This window comes from Mauremys mutica, chromosome 21 (assembly GCF_020497125.1).
Source record: "Mauremys mutica isolate MM-2020 ecotype Southern chromosome 21, ASM2049712v1, whole genome shotgun sequence".
Lineage (NCBI taxonomy): Eukaryota > Metazoa > Chordata > Testudines > Geoemydidae > Mauremys > Mauremys mutica.
Window position 1 is genome coordinate 14817857 of NC_059092.1, and position 20333 is coordinate 14838189.

General features: G+C 43.1%; 1 protein-coding gene across 2 annotated transcripts in view; it reads left to right on the forward strand.

Moving 5' to 3' along the window:
* The window catches only part of CAPZB (capping actin protein of muscle Z-line subunit beta), a 108142-nt gene that overhangs the window by 77391 nt on the left and 10418 nt on the right, over positions 1 to 20333 (forward strand). For both annotated transcript variants that reach the window (XM_044996160.1, XM_044996161.1), the window contains exons 5-6: positions 11260 to 11401; positions 11914 to 12030. In XM_044996160.1, coding sequence (XP_044852095.1) covers positions 11260 to 11401; positions 11914 to 12030 — 259 coding nt within the window. The remainder of the gene's footprint in view (positions 1 to 11259; positions 11402 to 11913; positions 12031 to 20333) is intronic.

Sequence of the window (20333 nt, forward strand, 5' to 3'; positions counted from 1 at the left end):
CCACCAGTACCGTGCATTGGAGGTGGGGGGTACAATCACTGAAGCTCAGATTTCTCCAGCCTGCAGTGTAATTTTCAGCTCTTGAAGTGATTAGGCAGCTGTGAGCTCTTTATGTAAGAGTTCTGTCTGTGTTTAGATGTAAACCTAGTTTGCCCAAACTAAAAACCATGGGAAGCTTTGAAGTAACTTTATTACCATTAGCTCACTGTTCCTCATTAATGGTTACTAGACCTTTGTGATGGCTTTCTCTTCAGGCATGATAGTTACTGTGGCTTTCACAGTGAGGGCTCTGCAGATTGAATCCAGATGGGTTTGTTATGCATCCCAGCACTAAGGAAACCTGAGATTTTCTATCCCACTGCTGGCTGGAGCTTTGCACAATAGGGTGTGACATCAGGATTATGTCACCCATGAGTCTTGCCTCTGGGTTCGACTGATAAGTACAAGATGACATCTCATAAGATGGGCTTAAATCACCAAAATGCTAGTCACTTTAATGTTCAGATGCTTACAGAATTAAAAACAGGACGGTTATGCCAGCAAACTCTTCAGATGTAAGAGAATACAGTTAGGGCTGAATCAGGGTCCCTTCCTTAGCCAGCTCAAAGCCTAATAAGAGACAGCTTTGCACTATTCTATGTAATTATGCAGGCTGGGATGAGTTTTTAAAAGGGGTGAGAGAGGAAAGCAAGATGAGCATATTGGGAAACATCATTCAGTTGCTCTTGATCTGATTCTCTCTTCTGCAGTGCTTCATTTTTGGTGCATCTATATGCAGAATTCCATCTAAAGCCCCTTTGAGCCTTCTGATGCTCATCAGAGTTGTTCTCTGCCTTGGCTTCCCTTGCTGCTGTGTCCTTAGTGTCTTAAAATCTGAACACAAGAACTGGAAGAAACCTATTAGGTCATCCCTGCTGATGCAGCGTTATCCTCACAGCACACGTTCCTAGCATAGGTTTCAATGTCCCAAGCAATGAAAGGAGTTCTGCTACTTCCTCGGGAAACCATTTCATCGTCTCCTACTTCACTATCAGGAAGTCTTTTTTGTAATATTCACACTAAATTTTCTATTTAACTTTCTCCAGTTCTTTCTGGCTATGCTCATTATTGCGCTGAAATCCTTTCTCTGGTATTTCAATCTTCAGTTATTTATGGATTATTTTATATCCTCTTCCCCTCATGCCCCGCCAGTCACCCTTTTAATCAAGATGTGTGCATTTACCTTTAAAGTAAATGAATGCTTCCAGCCTCTCATCACTCTTGGGTTATTTCTCTGAATTGTATCAGTTTCTCTAACAATAGGCTTATTTCTGGTTGGTGTTCAGAACTCCGCTGTTCAGCAGAATCTGTGTACATATTAATGTGTTGATTCTTAATAAGACACTAATGCTGCCTAAGAAGTGACCTAATACCTGTCTGTGCATATGCCATTAGATACTTTCTTAAATCACGGTTATCTGTACTGTATATGCTCTTTGTGAATTCTTGAGCCGCGTGTTCCTGTCCAAACCAATCTGAAATGATTTTTGAAGTAAGAATTTGTAGCACACAATCAAATGCTTTACTGAAATCCACCTAAAATGGCACATACGTTGTCCCTTTTCTAATTTTATGATTGTTACAAAAATTTTGATTCCTCAAGACAAACTTAATTTGCATAAGACCATGCTGCCTGTTAAACATTACAGCTTTACCCTCTGTGGCTGGGATTTAAAAAAGAGCCTCAGGGAGTCTGGGTGCCTGACGTCCATCAGAATTCCAGACTCCTAGGCTCCTTTGAAAAGCCAAGCCTAGATGTTTAGTGACTTACCCCTTAATAATGCTAGGTCGCAACTTTACCATGCTCATCGCCATACATTTGTAGGTGCAGCTGGTTGTTTGATAATTCCAAAGCTCTTGACTACCCCTTCAAGACAATGTTTGGCCAGACAGATGCATCAGAACAAGAGAGTGAGACTGATTAAGGATAAACTTTCTAGCTCATGTAGCTGTTTGTCTTATTGCTGAACATCTGAATCTCAGTTAGAGAATATACATGTATACTCAGAATAGAGCAGTTTATTCTTAAAAGTACAAGGGGAGATTTTCAAAGGCACAGATGTCAGTTAGGTTCCTAACTCCATTTGAAAGTCAAGGTACACTGAGCTACAGGTCTGTACGCAGTAATAAGGAACTAGATGTGAAAGTGGCCCTTGGACTATCTGACAGTTACGATCCAGACTGGGGAGCTCAAGAGCATCACCATCCACATCTACTGACTGGCATGAACCTAGAAAGTGGTGGAGGATACAGTACTTTCAGTTGAGGTTGAGTACTACAATGCCATTTGCATCTCTGAAAACTCTCTCTCTGTCTTAAAAGTGTGCTATGTTTTAATGAATAAGTTGGTATCAGACTGTGAAGTAGGGTTTCGAGGTGCCCGGTTTTCAAACAGAAAGTCTGCTCGGAAAGGGGACCCCTAGCAGTGCCCAACCAGACACCAAAAGTTCGGTTACCATGGGGGAGAGGGGAAGAGATGGCACCGGGCCATCAACCCACATCAGCCCCTGCTCAGCTAGGGCCGCCTCCTATCTGCATCTCGTGCAGGAGTTTGGCTTTCAGCAATTAGAAAGTTGGCAACCCTAGTCAGAAGGCTTAACTCATCAGTGAATAATAGTTCTTCTTATAACCTGACTGGCTAGAGTAAACTTGATGTATGAATTAATATGCCACACAATATCTGTGCCAAGCATGATTTCAGTACATTTAATGCTGCATGCACAAGAAATGGTTTATTTTAGGCCTCCCATCTTTTCTGCCAAATATATTTTAATATTCAGTTTTATGCTTCAAATAAAAATAACATGTTCCCGAGTGGTAAGTGCAAATACAGAGGTGGTTCTGTGTAGATCAGTAAAGGTGAATGACTAGTGGATTTAATGAGGCTCAACTCTAGGTTTATTGCATCTTTCCTTAGAGCAGCAAGGTGACTTGTCCTGCACTTCCTAGAGTCACACCCAGACAGCAGGTGCAGTAGACAGTAGTGCGTCAGAGTTCTGCAGCCTAGTTTGTAAGGGTGTAAATCGTTTGAGAGCCTTCAAGATCTAATTCCTGACAATGTATTGCAGACCTGTAATGCAGGGTATCTTGCTGTAGTTTGTCTGCTGTCTGAAGCTGTTTACCCCTGTACTGTATTTGTGTTAATTTCCCTGAAAGAAGGGAAGCAGGCCCTTACCTGTATTTAGATTTTGGGGCTTCTACCCAAAGCCGTAATTAGACATTTTAGCGCCTGAGGCGAACAAGCATATTTGTGCTCCTTAACGGTTTTTCCATCCTCCCGGCTTTGCGCCTGGACAGCTGCCCTGCTCGCCCCGTCTTGATTACGGCACTGCCTCCACTTGGACCCTTTCTGTAACTATGTACGTCGAGGTGCTGAACTACTTGTTTAAACAAGTCTGGGACTCTACCGTGTACCTCTGCAGTTTGCCTCTTAAGAGACTGACATAATTCTAGTTTATTTTGGAACCGCATGTGTGAGCAATTGTAGTTTGCAGAATGTAAAACTTGTCTGCAACTTCATTATATATGCAGCGGGCTCTCTACAGAATGGCCTGCTGTTGGTCAAGCTGATGGGTATAGGTGAGAGACTTGCAAGCAAGTCTCTGCCTCCTGTGGTTTAATGAGCCTGTTCCGAAACGGGAGATAAACCATGGTGTTAAAAGATGACTCAGTCTTTTGTGTTGGAGGCTAATGGAAGTTTGCTGGTGACTTCTCAAAGTGGTTTTGGTCATGACATTTCAAGCACTAAGTACGGTTGAATGCTTGGGAAAACTAAATGAGGAATGTCACTTTTGACAATCGTAATGTATTGAAAGCCGCAAACTCCAGGATTCTAGGCAGCTTCGGACTTTTAGCTGTTCCATTGTTTTGAATGCTGTTCTCCTAACGTGCAGGCAGCATTATTACTCTTTATAGCTCTCCTTGCAGTTTGTCATCGAGCCGCAGTCCAGATGTGCAGTTAAGTGTAACTGGCATTGAAGTTACACATACCTAATTTTATTGGTATGCTTGCTCATAGGACTGTTGCACCTGTGTGTGCTGGAAAAAATTTCTGTTAAATACCTGTACAGAATCCACAGGCATATTTTGGGATGTGTTCATTAACCTGGACCGAGGACACAAACATCTTTCTTTTTCTAGTATTCAGGGAGCATCCTTAAAGAACTTCATATGGCCACATTCCTGATTGTGTGAGAGATGAGGGAAAAGGAATAAAAGAACTTTGAATTGTCTCTAATTGAGCCAGTAAAACCCATTATTTCCTGCTCACTTCCCCCCATATCAAACTGTCCTGTGCATTCTTATGCCTGTTGTTTTATTGAACAGTATTCTGTATTTTCTTGCTGCTGTAAATGTGGGATGGGGAGAAGGTCAATGGTGAAATTACCTGATGACAAAACTGAACTCTTTCTGTAGCCTTAAAATCTTTTTCCATCCATGAACTAGTAATGTGTAGTCAGTTTGAATAAATGGCTTGACAACACCTCTTTCCTTGCTGAAACTAGCCATTTTCTTTATACTTCTAAAGGAAAAATGCAAGTCAACGTTTGGTTTTGGGTGGGGGAGGTACATGATGAAAATTGTTCTGTTGTGTGTCCTACCAGTCAGTCAAACTTCTACCATCAAATAGGCTCCCCTCCATTGACCTCCCTGTGATATTCAGTCACCCATTAGAACTGCCAGAAAACAGCAGCCCTTTTGGTGGTGATTTTAATGCTTGTAGACGAATGCTCAAAAGCATTTTTGGAAGACAATAGGACTTTTTCCTCTATCAATATCAAGAGACTTAGACTCACTTCTAGGTGCGCTGACCGGCTGTTCCTGTTACACTCTGCAATTGCAAGAAGCGTCTATATAATTATCTAGAAAAAATCAAAGTGAACAGTGTCACTTTACCAAATCCAGTCTAAAGCACCACTTAACATTTTAAAATGGTTTTCATAAACAAATGGTATTGGTACTTGGCATTGGGTTTTGTGGCTTAATGCTGTGCTGCAAGAGTCATGAGCCAGATACAAAAACCCACCCGCTGTCTTTGGCACTAGATTACCCACTGGAAAATGCCCAAGTGTTTTTATGGATGTGACTTGGTTCTAGTGAAATTGAGAGGCATAGCTTGTTTTCATTGCAATGTGATGGAAACTCACTTTCCCAGTGTATAGTCCAAAATTCATACCAAGCCTTGTGGAAAGAGCTTTCCAATGGCACCAAACAACATCATTAATAATCTGGTCTTTAATGGTAAAATAAAAGTGATCAATCTGTCCCTTTTTTTTTAAGGGTGTGCTATTTGGAGAGAATGGAAACTTCCTCCCCAACCCAACTCTCTTGAAGTTATAGCTTTGTTCTGGCCAAGCTTTTACTCTCTAGAGTTCCTTAAACAAGTTTCCATCCTATGTGTCCACCCACCTAAACTTCAAACACTTCATAAAGCTTTGGATCTCTCTTAACTTAAATATTTTTTTATTCTCACATTCATAAAGTAGGTCATTTAAAAAAAAAATTTAGTGTGACATTTTTTGTGTAAAAAGACTTTTTTCCAGGAGTTCTGTGGTTGAAGAGTAATGGACATAAAATCTGTGTACCTGACCATGACATTCAAACTATAAAGGGGTTCCAATGAAAAATGGCATGCTACTCTGAACTTCAGATGGCGAGAGTTATTGATCTAGTGGATCTAATGCCTTTTCAGTAACTCTTGTGCACAGTAAATATTTCCTGAAACATAACTTTAAGTCTCTGAAACAGTTGCAGCAGTCTTTATTGAAGGATGGTTACCCCTTGAAGCCTCCATAACATAGGAGTGTGTCAACCAGCAGTGCAGCGTTCTGATAAAGGGTGGTGGGTGGTTAGCACAACCAAAATGTTTTGTTTTTTGAATTCTCTTACTGCAAAATCTTGCCCTCTCCTCCATGCCAAAGAATAATCTGGAGATATCCAGTCCTTAAACTGAAGAAGACTTGAGTTCCCAGCTATTCTTATTAGCTTTGGAAAAATGTATTCACATTTGGGAAGCCTTGCAAAGCACCAGAAGTTGCGCAGGAAGATAGGAATTGCCATATTGAATCAGACCTGTGGTTCATCTAATCAGTATGCTCTCTCTGACAGTGGCTAGCAACCAGATGCTTCTGAGGAAAATGTACAATAATCTGCCCAACACTGCAGTTACACGTACAACAATCCAGAAAGCTCAGAGGGGCATACGTCAAGAGTAGAAATTAATGTAGACTGTCACCTCGAAGAGGGTTCTAACAGTTCTAGGAGCCTCTTGGTAGATTCCAGTTCTTCACTGTGTTTAGTTCCCTTGAGCTGGTCCTGATTTCCAGTTGACCCATGCATTTCCTTTCTTCATTATAGACGGCATCAGTTTATGCCATACAGCAGAATTTTCCAAGTCAGTTGCCCACCTTTCTGCTTAGTTTTTTATTAAGTGCCTCTGTCTTTTCTGTGTCTGACGAAGCTTTCTTGGACATAGTACTTACAAATGTAGATTTCAATTCCTGCCAATCTGTCCAATTTTCTGTTATTAACCTGTAGCATCATCTTTTTTGGGGGGAGGGCGGGGGGGCGTAAGCTTAAAGAAAAGTTCCCTAAACATGATGTCCAGGGTTTATGTATTTATCAGACATGTCCCACATCAGTATGGGTTATAAAAACTGATTAGGGAGAAATAAAACCTGAAACCTAAAATGTACTCTCCATGTGACTCTGGCTGAAATCTAGTGCTTCTGATCAGTGATATAGACTTTCTTTTCAGGAAAACCAGTGAATTTTTGGAATAATCAAATATTGGTGAAGCATACCGCTAACATTTATCCCTTGAACATGACTGCATTCAATTGTTTGCATTATCATTTGGGTCTCAAGATACCTAAGCTGGCTATGGCAAAGTAACTTTATTGAAATAGCATGTTAGTATTTAAAACAATATTAATACTATATTTGATTCATTAAATATACAAAGACTAGTTAAAGTGTTTCCATGTGTGTGCTGTTAGTTCTGGCGGGAGGTTCTTCAGATGGTTTTATGTGGTTTCAAACAACATTTTAGCACATTCTTAAAATACCCACAAAAGCCTTTATGTAAAATCTCATAAATGTGAGCCACATATAAATTATTTTTTTCTGTTTCATGTCATTAGGATCAAAGTACAGTAGGTAAGAATAAATTTCCAAAAAAACCTTGTTGTAGTCCCTTTCTTAATTAATGTTTCAGGCTCATAGCAAACTCATAAAATGTATACCCTGTCTGTATACCTTTCAGTAATCTCACTGACTGCCAGTTCACCCGCAGTGATTTTTAGTACACGTGCTAAAGGCAGATGTAGTTTCTATTCTCTAGCCAGGGTTGGCTCCAGGCAACAGTGCACCAAGTGCGTGCCTGGGGCGGCAAGCAGTCGTGTGCGGCCTGCTGGTCGTTGTGGGGGCGGCAGTCAGGGAGCCTTCGGCGGTATGCCTGCGGGAGGTCCGCTGGTCCAGCGGATTCAGTGGCAATTTGGTGGCAGCTATGCCAAAGCCGCGGGACCGGCGGACCTCCCGCAGGCGCGTTTCTGAAAGCCGCCTGGCTGCCGTGCTTGGGGCAGCAAAATACATACAGCCGTCCCTGTCTTTAGCCTTTCAGCTCTTCTGCCCTCTTCTCCAAGGAAGCATCGGTCAGGCTGGAACTTCAGTTTTCTGAGGAACTGCAAGGCACACTGATCAATGCAGAAGTTACAATTCATTCCCAGATGCTTCAGGAGAGTGTGAGGGCTTTTTTTTTTGGTAACCCAACAGAGTTCTGGCTTCAGCATGTCTGCTCAGTTGAAAGGCTTTCCCTTTTTAATTTGTGGTAATGTCTCTGGGAGGGATAGCTCAGTGGTTTGAGCATTGGCCTGCTAAACCCAGGGTTGTGAGTTCAATCCTTGAGGGGGCCACTTAGGGATCTGGGGCAAAAATTGGTCCTGCTAGTGAAGGCAGGGGGCTGGACTCAATGACCTTTCAAGGTCCCTTCCAGTTCTAGGAGATTGGTATATCTCCAATTATTACCTATTACTTCTTAGGACAGTACTATATGCTGCTTTGTTACTAAATGCCAAATCTGTGCTTGCTGATCCATAGTGAACGTCCCTCACTGGATTCTAATTGCTGTAGTATTGAATTAACTGTTTATACCTGTCTCCCAGTCTTCAGCATTCTTTGATATGATGGTACATATGTGCAATAAGGAAGAATTTGGGCAGCACTGGTGTCTTTGTGTATGGTGTGGTGGGTTTTTTTTTTGTTTGTTTTTAAGCTTTGATTTGTGTCCTACAGATGCAGAGAGAATCTTTGAGTAGAGTAGGCCACGTTCCTTTACAATAATCTTTGTCTGTTCACACTATTCTGTGGGCACTGACTGGGGAGGACACATTTTACTTCTGGAACTGTCTGTAGCATATCTGGAGATCCAAAATGAACAGCACGTGGAATCAAACCTTAAATGCAGTTGTTAAAACAGGCTTGTGTAAAAGAAAATAGATTTTTGTCATGTTAATAATGGAGTGGGATTTTCCTTTCTTGCTGAAGGGAAACATGAAATCGCTTGTTCATTTAAATTTACATGCTCCTCAAAAGGCAGTTAAAGTTAGGGCTGCAAAACGGTTTAACCTGGATGACATTTTCCTTCCCTTGGCTGCTGAGCCACTATTCCAGTGGGCAGGGCTACCGCTCAAGCAGCCTTCTCAGTTGCGTGATCTGCTCTTGCATTCCTCGAAACATGGATTCTCTGATATTGTGTACACCCATAAGTGTACATGGTGAGCATATGAATGAAGAGCACTCACAAAATGAACTAGATGTCTGTAGCTATATGAGCACTTGTCTCTTGGCTTTTTCAGTTTCCTATACGTGCACCAGATGGACTGAACAGCAGACAATGCATTAGAACCACACTATTATGAACAGTCAGCTTGGTAGTTCACACATTAGGTCCAGTCGTGACTAATAGCTAGCAGTATGAGAGACTAGTTAAACACTAAAGCAGAAACAAAAGCCAAATTAAAACCCTGCTATTAAATGGTGTGACAAATCTTAAGCCTTATGACATGAGAGTTGAATTCTTATAGCTGTGTGCGCCATGGAAACTCCTATAAGTACAAAGTTAAGAGAAGCAGGGACTGAAATTCTTTGCTGTAGTAGTTAAATTACTAATATCTCAGTTTTCTGCATGCTGTGGGAGAATATCCATGCTTTACGTCTCTTCCATAAGGAGAGCTTGAGATTCACTGTAGACACTTGCTAAGTTGGGAAGAAGGAACTGTAATTGTGCTAAAATGCTATAGGATTACAGTTGCAGTCTGCTAAAAGCAAAAAGTAAACCATATGCTCCCCAATCCCTACTATCTCTGTTTACTTTACAGTAGATGTTTCATCCAGCACATGTATAATGTGGTATGAAAGGTGTAAAGCAATTAGATCAGCAAAAGAGCAGGTGTGGGGTTTTACAGAGTTCATAGTTCTCACATTTTTGCAAGAATGTACTTTTTGGCCACTAAAGAAGAGAGATTCAATGTTTTAGGTTTATTCCCTGGGTTATACCAGCTCCCAAGCAGGATACCAGGTGGATTAATATTTAAACCTAGCCAGTGGCCCTCAGTGTATTCTCGGACAATGTGGAGACTGCCTGGAGTGGTATACATAATGCTATATTACACGTCCACCAATGGGACAATTAGCATGAGATGGTCATGTAAGTAACCTAGGCTTTCTGAAAAGGTCTCTGATACCTTAGCGAAAAAGGCAGAAACACACAAGCAAGATGTACAAGTACATAAACAGCTGCAAAGCATTTTCTGGGGCACGACAAAATGTGACCGTGGGCTGTACATCAACTCTCTGGGAGATAGCAGAGGACAGCTTAAAGTACGACAATCTGCATCAGCCTGTGGAGCCATCACATGCCAGACTGGCAGCCATAAACAGCCTTCTAATATTCCCATCAAGAAATCAGATCTCTCCCTTTTCATCGATGGACAAGGTCCGGACAGAAGGAAAATAACAAACACATTATGAAAATGTGCTGAACCAGGCATTTCCGATGACTGACTGTCTGGAGCTATGAGACCTGGCAAAGCACATGGCTGCAGATCCAGGGACAAACACTTCATCCTTCATCACTCAACTTTTGGATGGATCTTTTACATTTTATGGCAGGGGTGTGCTGTGGGACCTGATGGTATTCCACCTGAGCTGCTCCCCAGTGATTATCAGCCGTTAAGTGTGGGCATCAGGCAAAGTACCAGCCTCCTGCGTGAAATCCATGCCTTGCTTAGGGATGCAAAAATGTGTTTTGTGCTGAAATAAGTTCAGGATCTGTCAAGTCTGTGTACTATCTGTGTTGCTGTATGGGTCACAAACCTCTTACAAGCAGACTTGGAGTGGCTAGACACATTCTGTATGCGCTGTCAGGCCCAAATCCTGAACATAAACTGGTTTGACTTGGTGTAAAATGTCATCTCAGAGATCTGGCCTTCCTTCAGTCACTTGTGTTCAAAAGCAGAGGTGCATTCTTTTCAGCCATGTGCTGGGATGTTTTTGTCCATCCCAGCAACACCATACGCTCAGACTGTCCATGGATACCTGGTACAGCCTGCCGGGCCACCCCAGAGATTTGTATTCAGAGAATTGAGCCAGATCTGGAAACTTCACTACACCATGCCTGGTGTGGTGCTATCAATGGCGGTCACTCTGGCTGGCCCAACGGTCCTCTGTAGACTGTTTGACTGGCCCTTCGTTTCTAAGAACTTCGGTTTCAGTCTAACTCTGATAGCAATAAATCAAAATGTCACCTTTCTTCGCACAAACTTCAGACTGTAGCATAAAGTGACCTATCTGTTCCCTTTTGTCTTAATTAGCAGACTTTGCTATAAAAAACTCCCAGACACTCTCACTATAAAATACAGCCCTTACTTTCAGCTTGGTTTGTAGCTTGCTCTGTAACAGCTGTTGCAGTTAATTGGAATCGGAGGATTAGTTTGCTCAAGTTGGATAGATATCCATAAATAGCTGTTTCTCACTAACCCATGTAAGGCTTTTATTTTCCTTAAGAGAAAAGTACAATCGTTTTTATTAAAATGAATTATGTAAAATTACGAAAACTTAAGTTCTTGGGTATCTAGTAGGCGCTCAACAGCAGTCTAAAAATGTTCTGGAATCTGGGAACTTTTGCTTATCTGGGATCTTTTACTGGCTCTCTTCTTGCAGGTATTTTGAAGGTGGAGTCTCCTCTGTCTACCTCTGGGATCTGGATCATGGCTTTGCTGGTGTGATCCTTATTAAGAAAGCTGGAGATGGATCAAAGAAGATTAAGGGATGCTGGGATTCCATTCATGTGGTGGAAGTTCAGGTACATCCTGTGGGGCAGCTGATATTCCTAAATGAAAACAAAAGCCAGTTAATTCCAGACAATAAAGGCGTACAGGTGCTCTGCTGAACAATGCAATGTGATGTTGGGGCTGTGTAAACCTTTCCTCTATTCATTTTTGAAAAGTCCCTGAAGCAATTTGGATGAAGATAAGTCAGGGCTGTAATCAAAAGGATCCCAGAAAGACTGAAAATATGTTCTTTTCTGTGCATGTAACCATGAGCTTTTTAAATTTAAAGGTCTGCAGATAAATATCACTAATTAAGTAATAAAAGTGGGGCATTGGGGAGTAAATTTCTTGAACTAGATTTGCCTTTAGAAAAGTGTTTTGTGAGCGAGCATTTTAAAATATAAAACATTGGCTTCAGTCTGGCCATTCAGCTATGCTTTTCAGTCCTGTGGCTGCTGATGTGACCTCCCCCATGCTTTGCCAGCTTTTAGGTTTTATGTTTTAACTTGTCTCTCCATCTTCTTTTCCTCTTCTTCCCTTTCAGGAAAAGTCCAGTGGTCGCACTGCCCATTACAAGTTGACCTCCACGGTGATGCTGTGGCTGCAAACTAACAAAACTGGTTCCGGTACCATGAACCTCGGAGGAAGCCTTACCAGACAGGTACTACAATATACTAGCATTTGAGGATATGTCTGCGAAGGGATAAAAGACGCACAGCATGGCCACAGCTGACTCAGGCTCATGGGACTTGGGCTGAGGGGCTAGAAATTGCTGTTAGACGGTCAAGTTCAGGCTGGAGCCTGAGCTCTGGGACTCTCCATCCTCATAGGGTCCCCGGCCCAAATGTCTCTACAGCTATTTTTCTTCGGCCCTGGAACCCAAGCCTGGTGAGAAGAGTCAGCTGACCCAGGCCAGCCACAGCTTTTTTTTTTTATCCCTCTGTAGACACACCCAGAGTCTTACAAGCTCAAGGCATGGCCTTTATTATTTGTATTGCAATAGCACCCAAAAGCCCCAATCAGGATGAGAGGCCCCATTGTCCTGGGAATTCTCCTGCCATCGCAATTCATTAAGACAAGTAACACTTTTCAATACTTATCCTGTTACCATATGAAGCTTCTCTTGATGGTGGTAACGTTCTTAACAAAAATCATAAATTCAGTAGGAATTTGGGTTTCCTTGTCAGTCTTTTAATGTTGTGTTTGAAGTGGCCTTGCTGAATTTTCACAGCTTCTACTTGCATGCTTTTCTGATTAATATTCTTTAGGTTAGATCTTGCATAATTACAGATGGACTTGTTCATTTTGTTCATGCCTGCCCTTACAAGATCAGGCGCATTATAAAAATGTCTCTATCTAAAGCCAACCTGGCCCGTGAGATTAATCCTGTATCTTGCATGTTCTGTAGGATTATTTTGTTTGTTGATTATAATAATTTTCTTTGCATTTTTCCTAAGACTTCAAACATGCAGTACTTACAGAAGTATTTGGCTGCTGCTGTACCTGAATGTTGTAAAACAAATCCTGTTGATCCCTCCCTTTAATTGTTGGTTCCTCACACCAGCATTTTAATTGCATTGCCTTTGCAGAAAAAGGTCAATCTTTTGAGAGTAGGGTGCCCAATTTATCTCCATAGTCATAGTCGAAGGCACATTTTATGGGCAGTAGTGGTTAATTGAAATACTGGTGGTAGTCAGCAATTCAGCTCCACAATGAGAATTTCTAAAACACACATTGCCTGTGATAAGGCAGACAATGCATACTCTGAAATGAACAGAACAATTCATATTGCAGTGAGTGTCTGTGCCAGGTGTAAAGGGGGGAAGGGGCATGTATCCACATAGCAGAACTGAAGCACTGTGTTGCTATTGGAAGCACCAAAAATTTGCCATAGACCTGCATTATTTTTCTCTGTTGATGTTGCAGAAGAAACCGATGGGAAAGCAAAACTATGCATCTGGAGACAGTTGTGCATTACGTACTGTATAAAATGTTTATAGTGATTATACCTGGGTTTTGGTGACTGGGATAAATAATTATCACTAGGCCTTCCTAATACTTTCAATCTTAGCTGTGAAATGGAGACCAAGGATTTGACTGTGGCCATGGCCTTGCACTGCATGATAACTCATGCCAAGGAAAACAGTAGCCTGTTGAGTGCTTGTCCTCAGTACACCTTGGCCTGCACTTACTAGGCTTTGTTTGGTTGGACTTTCACTCTCTGAGCTTTAATGAGGAAATTCATGCTTCTGTCGTCATTTTAACAGCAGATCATGTAATTCATATGTGATGCATTAAAGCAGAGGCCTGCTTCCAATGTAAGTAACTATAAAAAAGCCACTAGGGAAATGATGCACTACCTCTGCACAAACAATGGAAAACTCTGAAACTCAAATTAGCTTCAGGTCTGAGATTTTTTACTCTACAAATGCCATAGTGGCTTTATATATGTAAAATAGCGCTGTCAGAATCCAGTGCAAATGGATAATCAGCAAATATTTAGGCTCTTCTGAAGAGCTACCATGCTGTGTGTGCAGGAGTTCTGAGGTAGTCGTATGTCTGTCTGTCTACAGTATCGTGCGTAAGCAGTTTGCTTTAAGGTGGCTGGAATTGTCAGCTAGAGTACTTTTTTCTCTTCATGCTTTAAACCCTGTGTATCCCATCACCTAAGGGGGTATCTTATGCCTAGCAACAGCACTATATATTTTTCCTTGGTAGGCTTTTTATGCAGTCTACCATAAAGTTCAACATGTAAAATCATGTTTTTAATCAAATCAGGTCCTTAATGTCAATGGAAAGATCCAATTTTCAAGACCCTGTATTTTAGGGTCACCAGTATAGTTTTAAAATAACTTTAGCTATTTAGTTGTTTTGGTTAACTCTCCATTTAAATTAGTACTATATTGACCACCTTGAGGCCTGAAACAAGAATAGCAGATCTGTCCTTGTTCCACTGCAACCTTCTAAGTGTTCACTAGCTCCAAAATACACTGTCTTGTGATTTGATGCCAGAGAAGTTTTTGATGCCTCAAAAGGGAATTCTGCCGAGAGTCATAGTTTGAAACCAGTTTGGTCTCCTTGTCACAAATTGTGTACTTTCCACCAGTGACTAACTTGGAGGAAGAAGCGAGTGCAAAGGAACAGCTAATGTAATGCCTCCAAATTTACCCGCTCTGTCAGCTACAAATAGCTGGGCAAGTCTCACATTGAAATGTTATGGTGCTGTGCTATGGGAACCATGTGCAGTTTGGAATGGAAACACTTGCTCCTCACTAATTCCCATTCCTGTTGTCTGTACTGTGCCTGAGGTTACTCCTTGATGTAGCCAATTCAGCATTACTGTTATGTGCCTCGACAGTGGGGTCAGGGAGTTTTCTTTCTCGAGTCTCACATGGTACTCTCTTCTGCAGTCATTTCCCATTGGCAGAGTATTGTTGCCCAGCATAAGAACTATATAAATCCTGCTCTGGACTTCTTCCTTGCTTTTGTTGTTGTTATTGCCTTCATCTAGACACTCTCTTGTGTTTCTTTAGAATAGTGGTTCTCTGTGTTTCTGCTATAGAATCCTATTGCTATCCAGACAGCTTATGTATTTGAAGGGTCACAGTTAGGTTATTCCTGAAAAATGTATATTCTAGTTTGAGAATAACTTTATTTTTCAAATTCTTTTATTATGAGTGACTCTACCCAAGTCATTTCCTGAGTGCCCTAATCCAACGTTTAGAATAATCTGGATGTTATACTCTGGCAAAATTATTTTGGCGATAAATATGTGACCCATTGTGAATTTAGTGGCACTGTAACTTCACTGTGAAATGTATTTGCATGCCATTCACTGCGAGGCATACCTGTTCTTATCCATTCAAACAAGAATCCTTGACAGCTCTAAAGGTTTTGCTGTTTAAGTACATGTTGCAATTCTGCACCTTTCCATATGCCACAACAGTACTTTTTTGCATTTATGAACTGTCTGGTTTTTCTTTAAAGTTGGTTTGATGCTTCTCAAACCAAAAAATGAAATATTTTGTTTCAAACAACTTTTGTTCTGAAATTTAAATTATTATTATTTTTTTTTACTGTAAGAAGATTGAAATTGAAACAATGTTTTGATTGACTTGATCAGAAACTTTTTGGGCTTTTCCGGTTTGTGATATTTTTTTGAGATTTTTACTTTTTTCCTGATTCAAGATGGGAAAAATTATTGAAATAATAAGTTACTATAGGAATAAGAAGACAATTTCCTGCATAGCTCTATACTGTTCCATGATCCACTGATTATAATTTTCAGGTGGAAGGTTAGAAGGGAATTAAAAGTATACACGACTTCTTATCAGATGCTTCATAAAGAAATCTGTGCAGAACAGCCCTTCTACTTATGTATCTGCTTATGCAAGGGAAGTATAGACACCCTCTGATTCATTGCAGAACTAGACTTCTGTTGGACTGAAAGGAGAAAAGATAAACTTTTGTCACCAGAGTTCTCCCACAAATGGCATGAAATGTCAGCATGAAAACTTTATTTTTGCAGTTGCCTAAACCAGGATGCAGTCCCAGGCACTTTATGTTCTGAAGACAAGCTTGGACGCAGTTCAAGAGAACTCCAAATTGAGGCAGTGCAGGCCAGGACGGAGGAAGTAACTTCCAGCTTCACATCCGACATTGGCAGGCTTCAGTAAATATGAGGGCTGAGGTTGCAACTCAGAAAGGGACAGAGTGAATCGGTCTCTTATATGCAGTCTGCATTGACTGGGAACAACAGAAGGAAGTAGTGCGCAGCTGAAAGTGAAACAGGCCATCTTTAACTTACAGATAAAGGTGCAGCTCCTACAGGGAACAGAAAAAATACCAGCTGTATTTAGGTCAAATGCTGTCCTCCAGTGGATACAAGTAAACCCCAGACATGTTCAGGTCTGATGCTGGGTAGATGGTGTGTGTTATATCAGTTTCTGACAGACATGATGGCTTTGCCTTTTTTTACACATTGGAAATGCTTGCAGAGTATGATAGGCAATTTTTTGGGGGGTGGGGGGAACTGAGGTGTGATTTCAGTGGTCTCCACTTTTATTCAAGATAAGAGCAACTTGCTCAAACCTGCTCCAGTTTATGCAAAGTAGGTGTAGCCTTCAGGCTCCTGGCAAATAGTCAAAATAGCCTTTGGTTGGGCAAAGCTTTGATGCTCCCAGCTTAGAGGTAAGACTAACAGGTGCCTTTCTGAGACTCTTATTATGCACAAAGAACCTGTGTGTGTTTTGTTAAGTGAGGTTGAACATTGCAAGGAAGTGCTAGTTTGCTGAGAAGGAAGCTGGCTCACAAGCTATAGTTTATCCACATCTGGAGGTGTGGGAAGGGAAGAATATAAATCTGTGGGGGAAATGTAGCCTGGGATTTCAGATTAAAGCACTGCAGATGTGTGTGTTGATTTTCAGATTTGAAATACGTAAATAGCGAAGGTGGAACACTTGCACTGCTGGATGAAAGCTGGTCTGTTGCAAGCTGAGCTTTCCCTGTGTTCAGGAATAAGTGCCCTGTGATATATCGCTGTGCAATAAAACACCAGCACAGACGTTCTGCCATTTATCATAATAGGAAAATCCTCCCAAGCTTGGGCTTTGCAATTAGGCAAGCCATATATTTTAATCAAATAGAGCTTTCATGTAAAGGCCTATCCCACTGATTTCCAGATGTTGTAGAACGAAGTGAGAAGTAGGGGAATGTATTTCCACCAGAGAGATCTTAAAACTTGTGGTAGTCACAGACCTTGTGCTCCCCGTTAGCAGATGCCCGGTTTCCTAAATGTGCTGTCTCTGGAGCAGGGAATCGAACCGGTATTTATTTTGGTTCAGTTCAGGTTTGAGTTCAGTTGCATTCTGTGTATTTGGGTTTAATTTCAATTCAAGCCACCCAAAAAACCAATTCAGTAACCGGTTTGAACTGGTTCAAAACCTATTTCAGTCTTCTTGGAAGTAAATTTAAAAAAAGAGAGAGTTGAAACTTAAAGTTGAAACTATTTTGATTTTTGGCCATTTGTTTATTTTTATCTTTAACTTTACATGAGTTTTCCTAGTATTTTTCTGTTGTCAAATAAACACGATTATTTTTCTATGAGGGATTTATTTGAGCGAACTAGACAGCTTCCAGTGTTCGCTCTTTCATATTGGATGTTTGCAGTGAATGGATAAATTTGAGTTTGGGGAATGGGCCCTGCCTCAAGTGGAACATCTGGAGGGAGAAGCTGCCTGGGGATGGGTGGGAGAAGGGTTGTGGACCCATTTCCTTGGGCTTGGAGAGGTATTCCGGGACCAGGGAGCATTCCATCTCTTCTCTCTCTGTGAGGCGCCTCAGAGCTTTCTTCTATCCAGCAATAAAAGACCCACAGCACAAAGTTTCAGAGCCCAGGTCATCTGGCTTAGGCTTGCGGGGCTAAAAATAGCTGTGTAGACATGCAGGCTCCACTGGAGCCTCCCACCTCCTCAGGTTTCAGAGCCCAGGCTCCAGCCTGGACCCAAATGTCCACACTCCTGTTTTTAGCCCTGCAATCTGAGCCAGCTGACTTGGGCTCTGGGACTCACTGTGGGTTTTTCATTGCTGTATGGACGTACCAAGAGGTGATGGTTCAACTGCTGTACCCTCTGGCTGCCTCATGTGGTGTGCAGGCAGCTCCTAAGCTTCCCCTCTCCCTATTCATGGGCTGGTCTCCTTCTGTTCTTCTTTGAGTGTTTGTTCATGTCGATTCCAATCAGGTGTGCGCACGTGCACAGTAGCCGGAAGATTTTTCCCATAGCAGCATCCATCGGGTCGGTCCAGGCGCCCCCTGGAGTTGTGCCTTCATGGCGCTCAATATAGAGCCCTGCTGACCTTCCACCCCCTCTGTTCCTTCGTATGCCAGTGACGGTGTCTGGAACTTCCCACAGCCCTTGTGTTAGCAAGCGCATTCAACTCCAGTTGTTTGTATATCGTTAGTTTATCTTAGCATTTAATAGTTAGTAGTTAGAGTTGTTGGGGGTTTCTACCCTTCTTCTGACTCCCTGAAGCCATGGTATGTTGCGGTCCCCGGGGTTTAACAACTGTGTGGTCTGCATGAAGCGCATGCCAAAGAGCGATCCACACTCCTCCTGTTTACAGTGCCTAGGGGAGGGTCACCAAAAGTATTGCTGTAAGATCTGCTGCGAGTTCCACCCTAGAACCCTTAAAGAGAGGGAGCAGCTGCTTAAAGTGATCCTCGTGGAGGCAGCTCTACGTCCCCGTTCGGACCCTGGCTCGGGACCTGGCTCCTAGCACTCGTTCATCAAGGCGGAGCGCTGCGGTGTTGTCATCGAGTTTGGTGCCAAGAAGGGACTCGTCCTGGGACGCTCGGCACCAGGACGGTGCCGCAGAAGAAATAGAAGCTTGCCAGTCGGTCACCCCAGGCTAAATCTAAGGAAGTGAGACCCCAGGCGGGCCACAGCTCGAGATCCCCCATTAGGGTCACGTCGACTCCTGCCCAGGCGAAGCAGTTGAGTCCGGGCCGCTCATGTTCACTGGTCCCTACCGGCCAGCAGCTACCACTTCCTTTGATGCTGGAAGCTTTTGAAGCTGCTCGGGATCTGCTGCACCTTACAGCGCCCCCCTAGTAGGGAGCGACCTCTGACGGTCCCACCCCACCCCCAGGTGCAGTCAGGAGGGAAGCTGGCAATGATGTCCAGGCATTCCCCTTCTCCATGTCCTTTGGCACCGGCCCACTTGGACAGAGAGCTTAGTCACTCCAGGCATGGCCACCTCAGTGGCAGAATCCATCACATTGGCCATTCTGGACCCCCTGGGCCTTTTACAAGAGCCAGGGAGGGATCCAAGGGCACTGCTTCGCAGAGTCTTCGGTGACCTCAGCCACATTAGTCCCACCGTCACCTGCGCAGCTCACCTCGGCGCCTGCCCACACGCCAACGCCATCGGCTGCGGCACCATTGCCGGCACCAGCGACTCTTTTGATCTCGGCGCCGACAGCAATTTCAGGTCATGACAGACAATACAACAGCAGTGTTCTATGTCAACAAATGGCGGGGTATACATTCCTCTCCCCTGTGCCAGGAAGCCCTCATGCCGTGGGACTTCTGTGTAGAACATTCAATACACCTGCACACGTCGTACCTTCCTGGGTTCCAGAACGAGCTGGCAGATCACCTCAGCAGGTCGTTTCACAGCCACGAGTGGTCCCTTCGCCCAGACGTCGCGATTTCAATCTTCCAGAGCTGGGGCTTTCCCCAGATAGACCTATTCGCCACATGACGCAACAGGAAGTGCCAGCAGTTCTGATCCTTCCAAAATCACAGTCCAGGCTCCAGCGCAGATGTGTTCCTCTTCCCGTGGGGAGGTTGTCTCCTAGACACCTGTCCGCCCATACCGCTCGTTCATGAGGTACTCGTCAAGATCCGGAGAGAACAAGCTCATGTCATATTGATAGCACCAGCCTGGCCCCATCAGCACAAGTACACCTCTCTCCTAGACATGGAACCCCCAATTACCCTTCCGCTCTTCCTGGACCTTCTGACACAAGATCACAGTCGTCTTGAGCATCCGAACCTTGAGTCACTTCACCTCACGGCTTCTCCATGGTTGGACCTGATGGAGCTTTCCTGTTCAGACCAAGTAAGACAGGTCCTCCTTGACAGCAGAAAACCCTCTACGAGAGCCACATACCTTGCAAAGGGGAAGAGATTTTCAGTCTGGTTGGCTCAGCACCATTTGTCCCCGATGCTAGCCTCAGTGTCACTTATTCTGAATTACCTCCTCCTTCTGAAGCAGCATGGGCTTTGGTTGTCATCAATGAGGGTGCACTTAGCCACCATCTCGGCCTTCCACCTGGGCACAGAGGGTCACTCTGTGTTTGATAACCCTATGGTCAGCAGGTTCTTAAAAGGGCTCGACAGGCTATACCCTAGCGTCCGTCAGCCTGTCCCTGCTTGGGACCTCAACCGGGTTCTCTGTAGG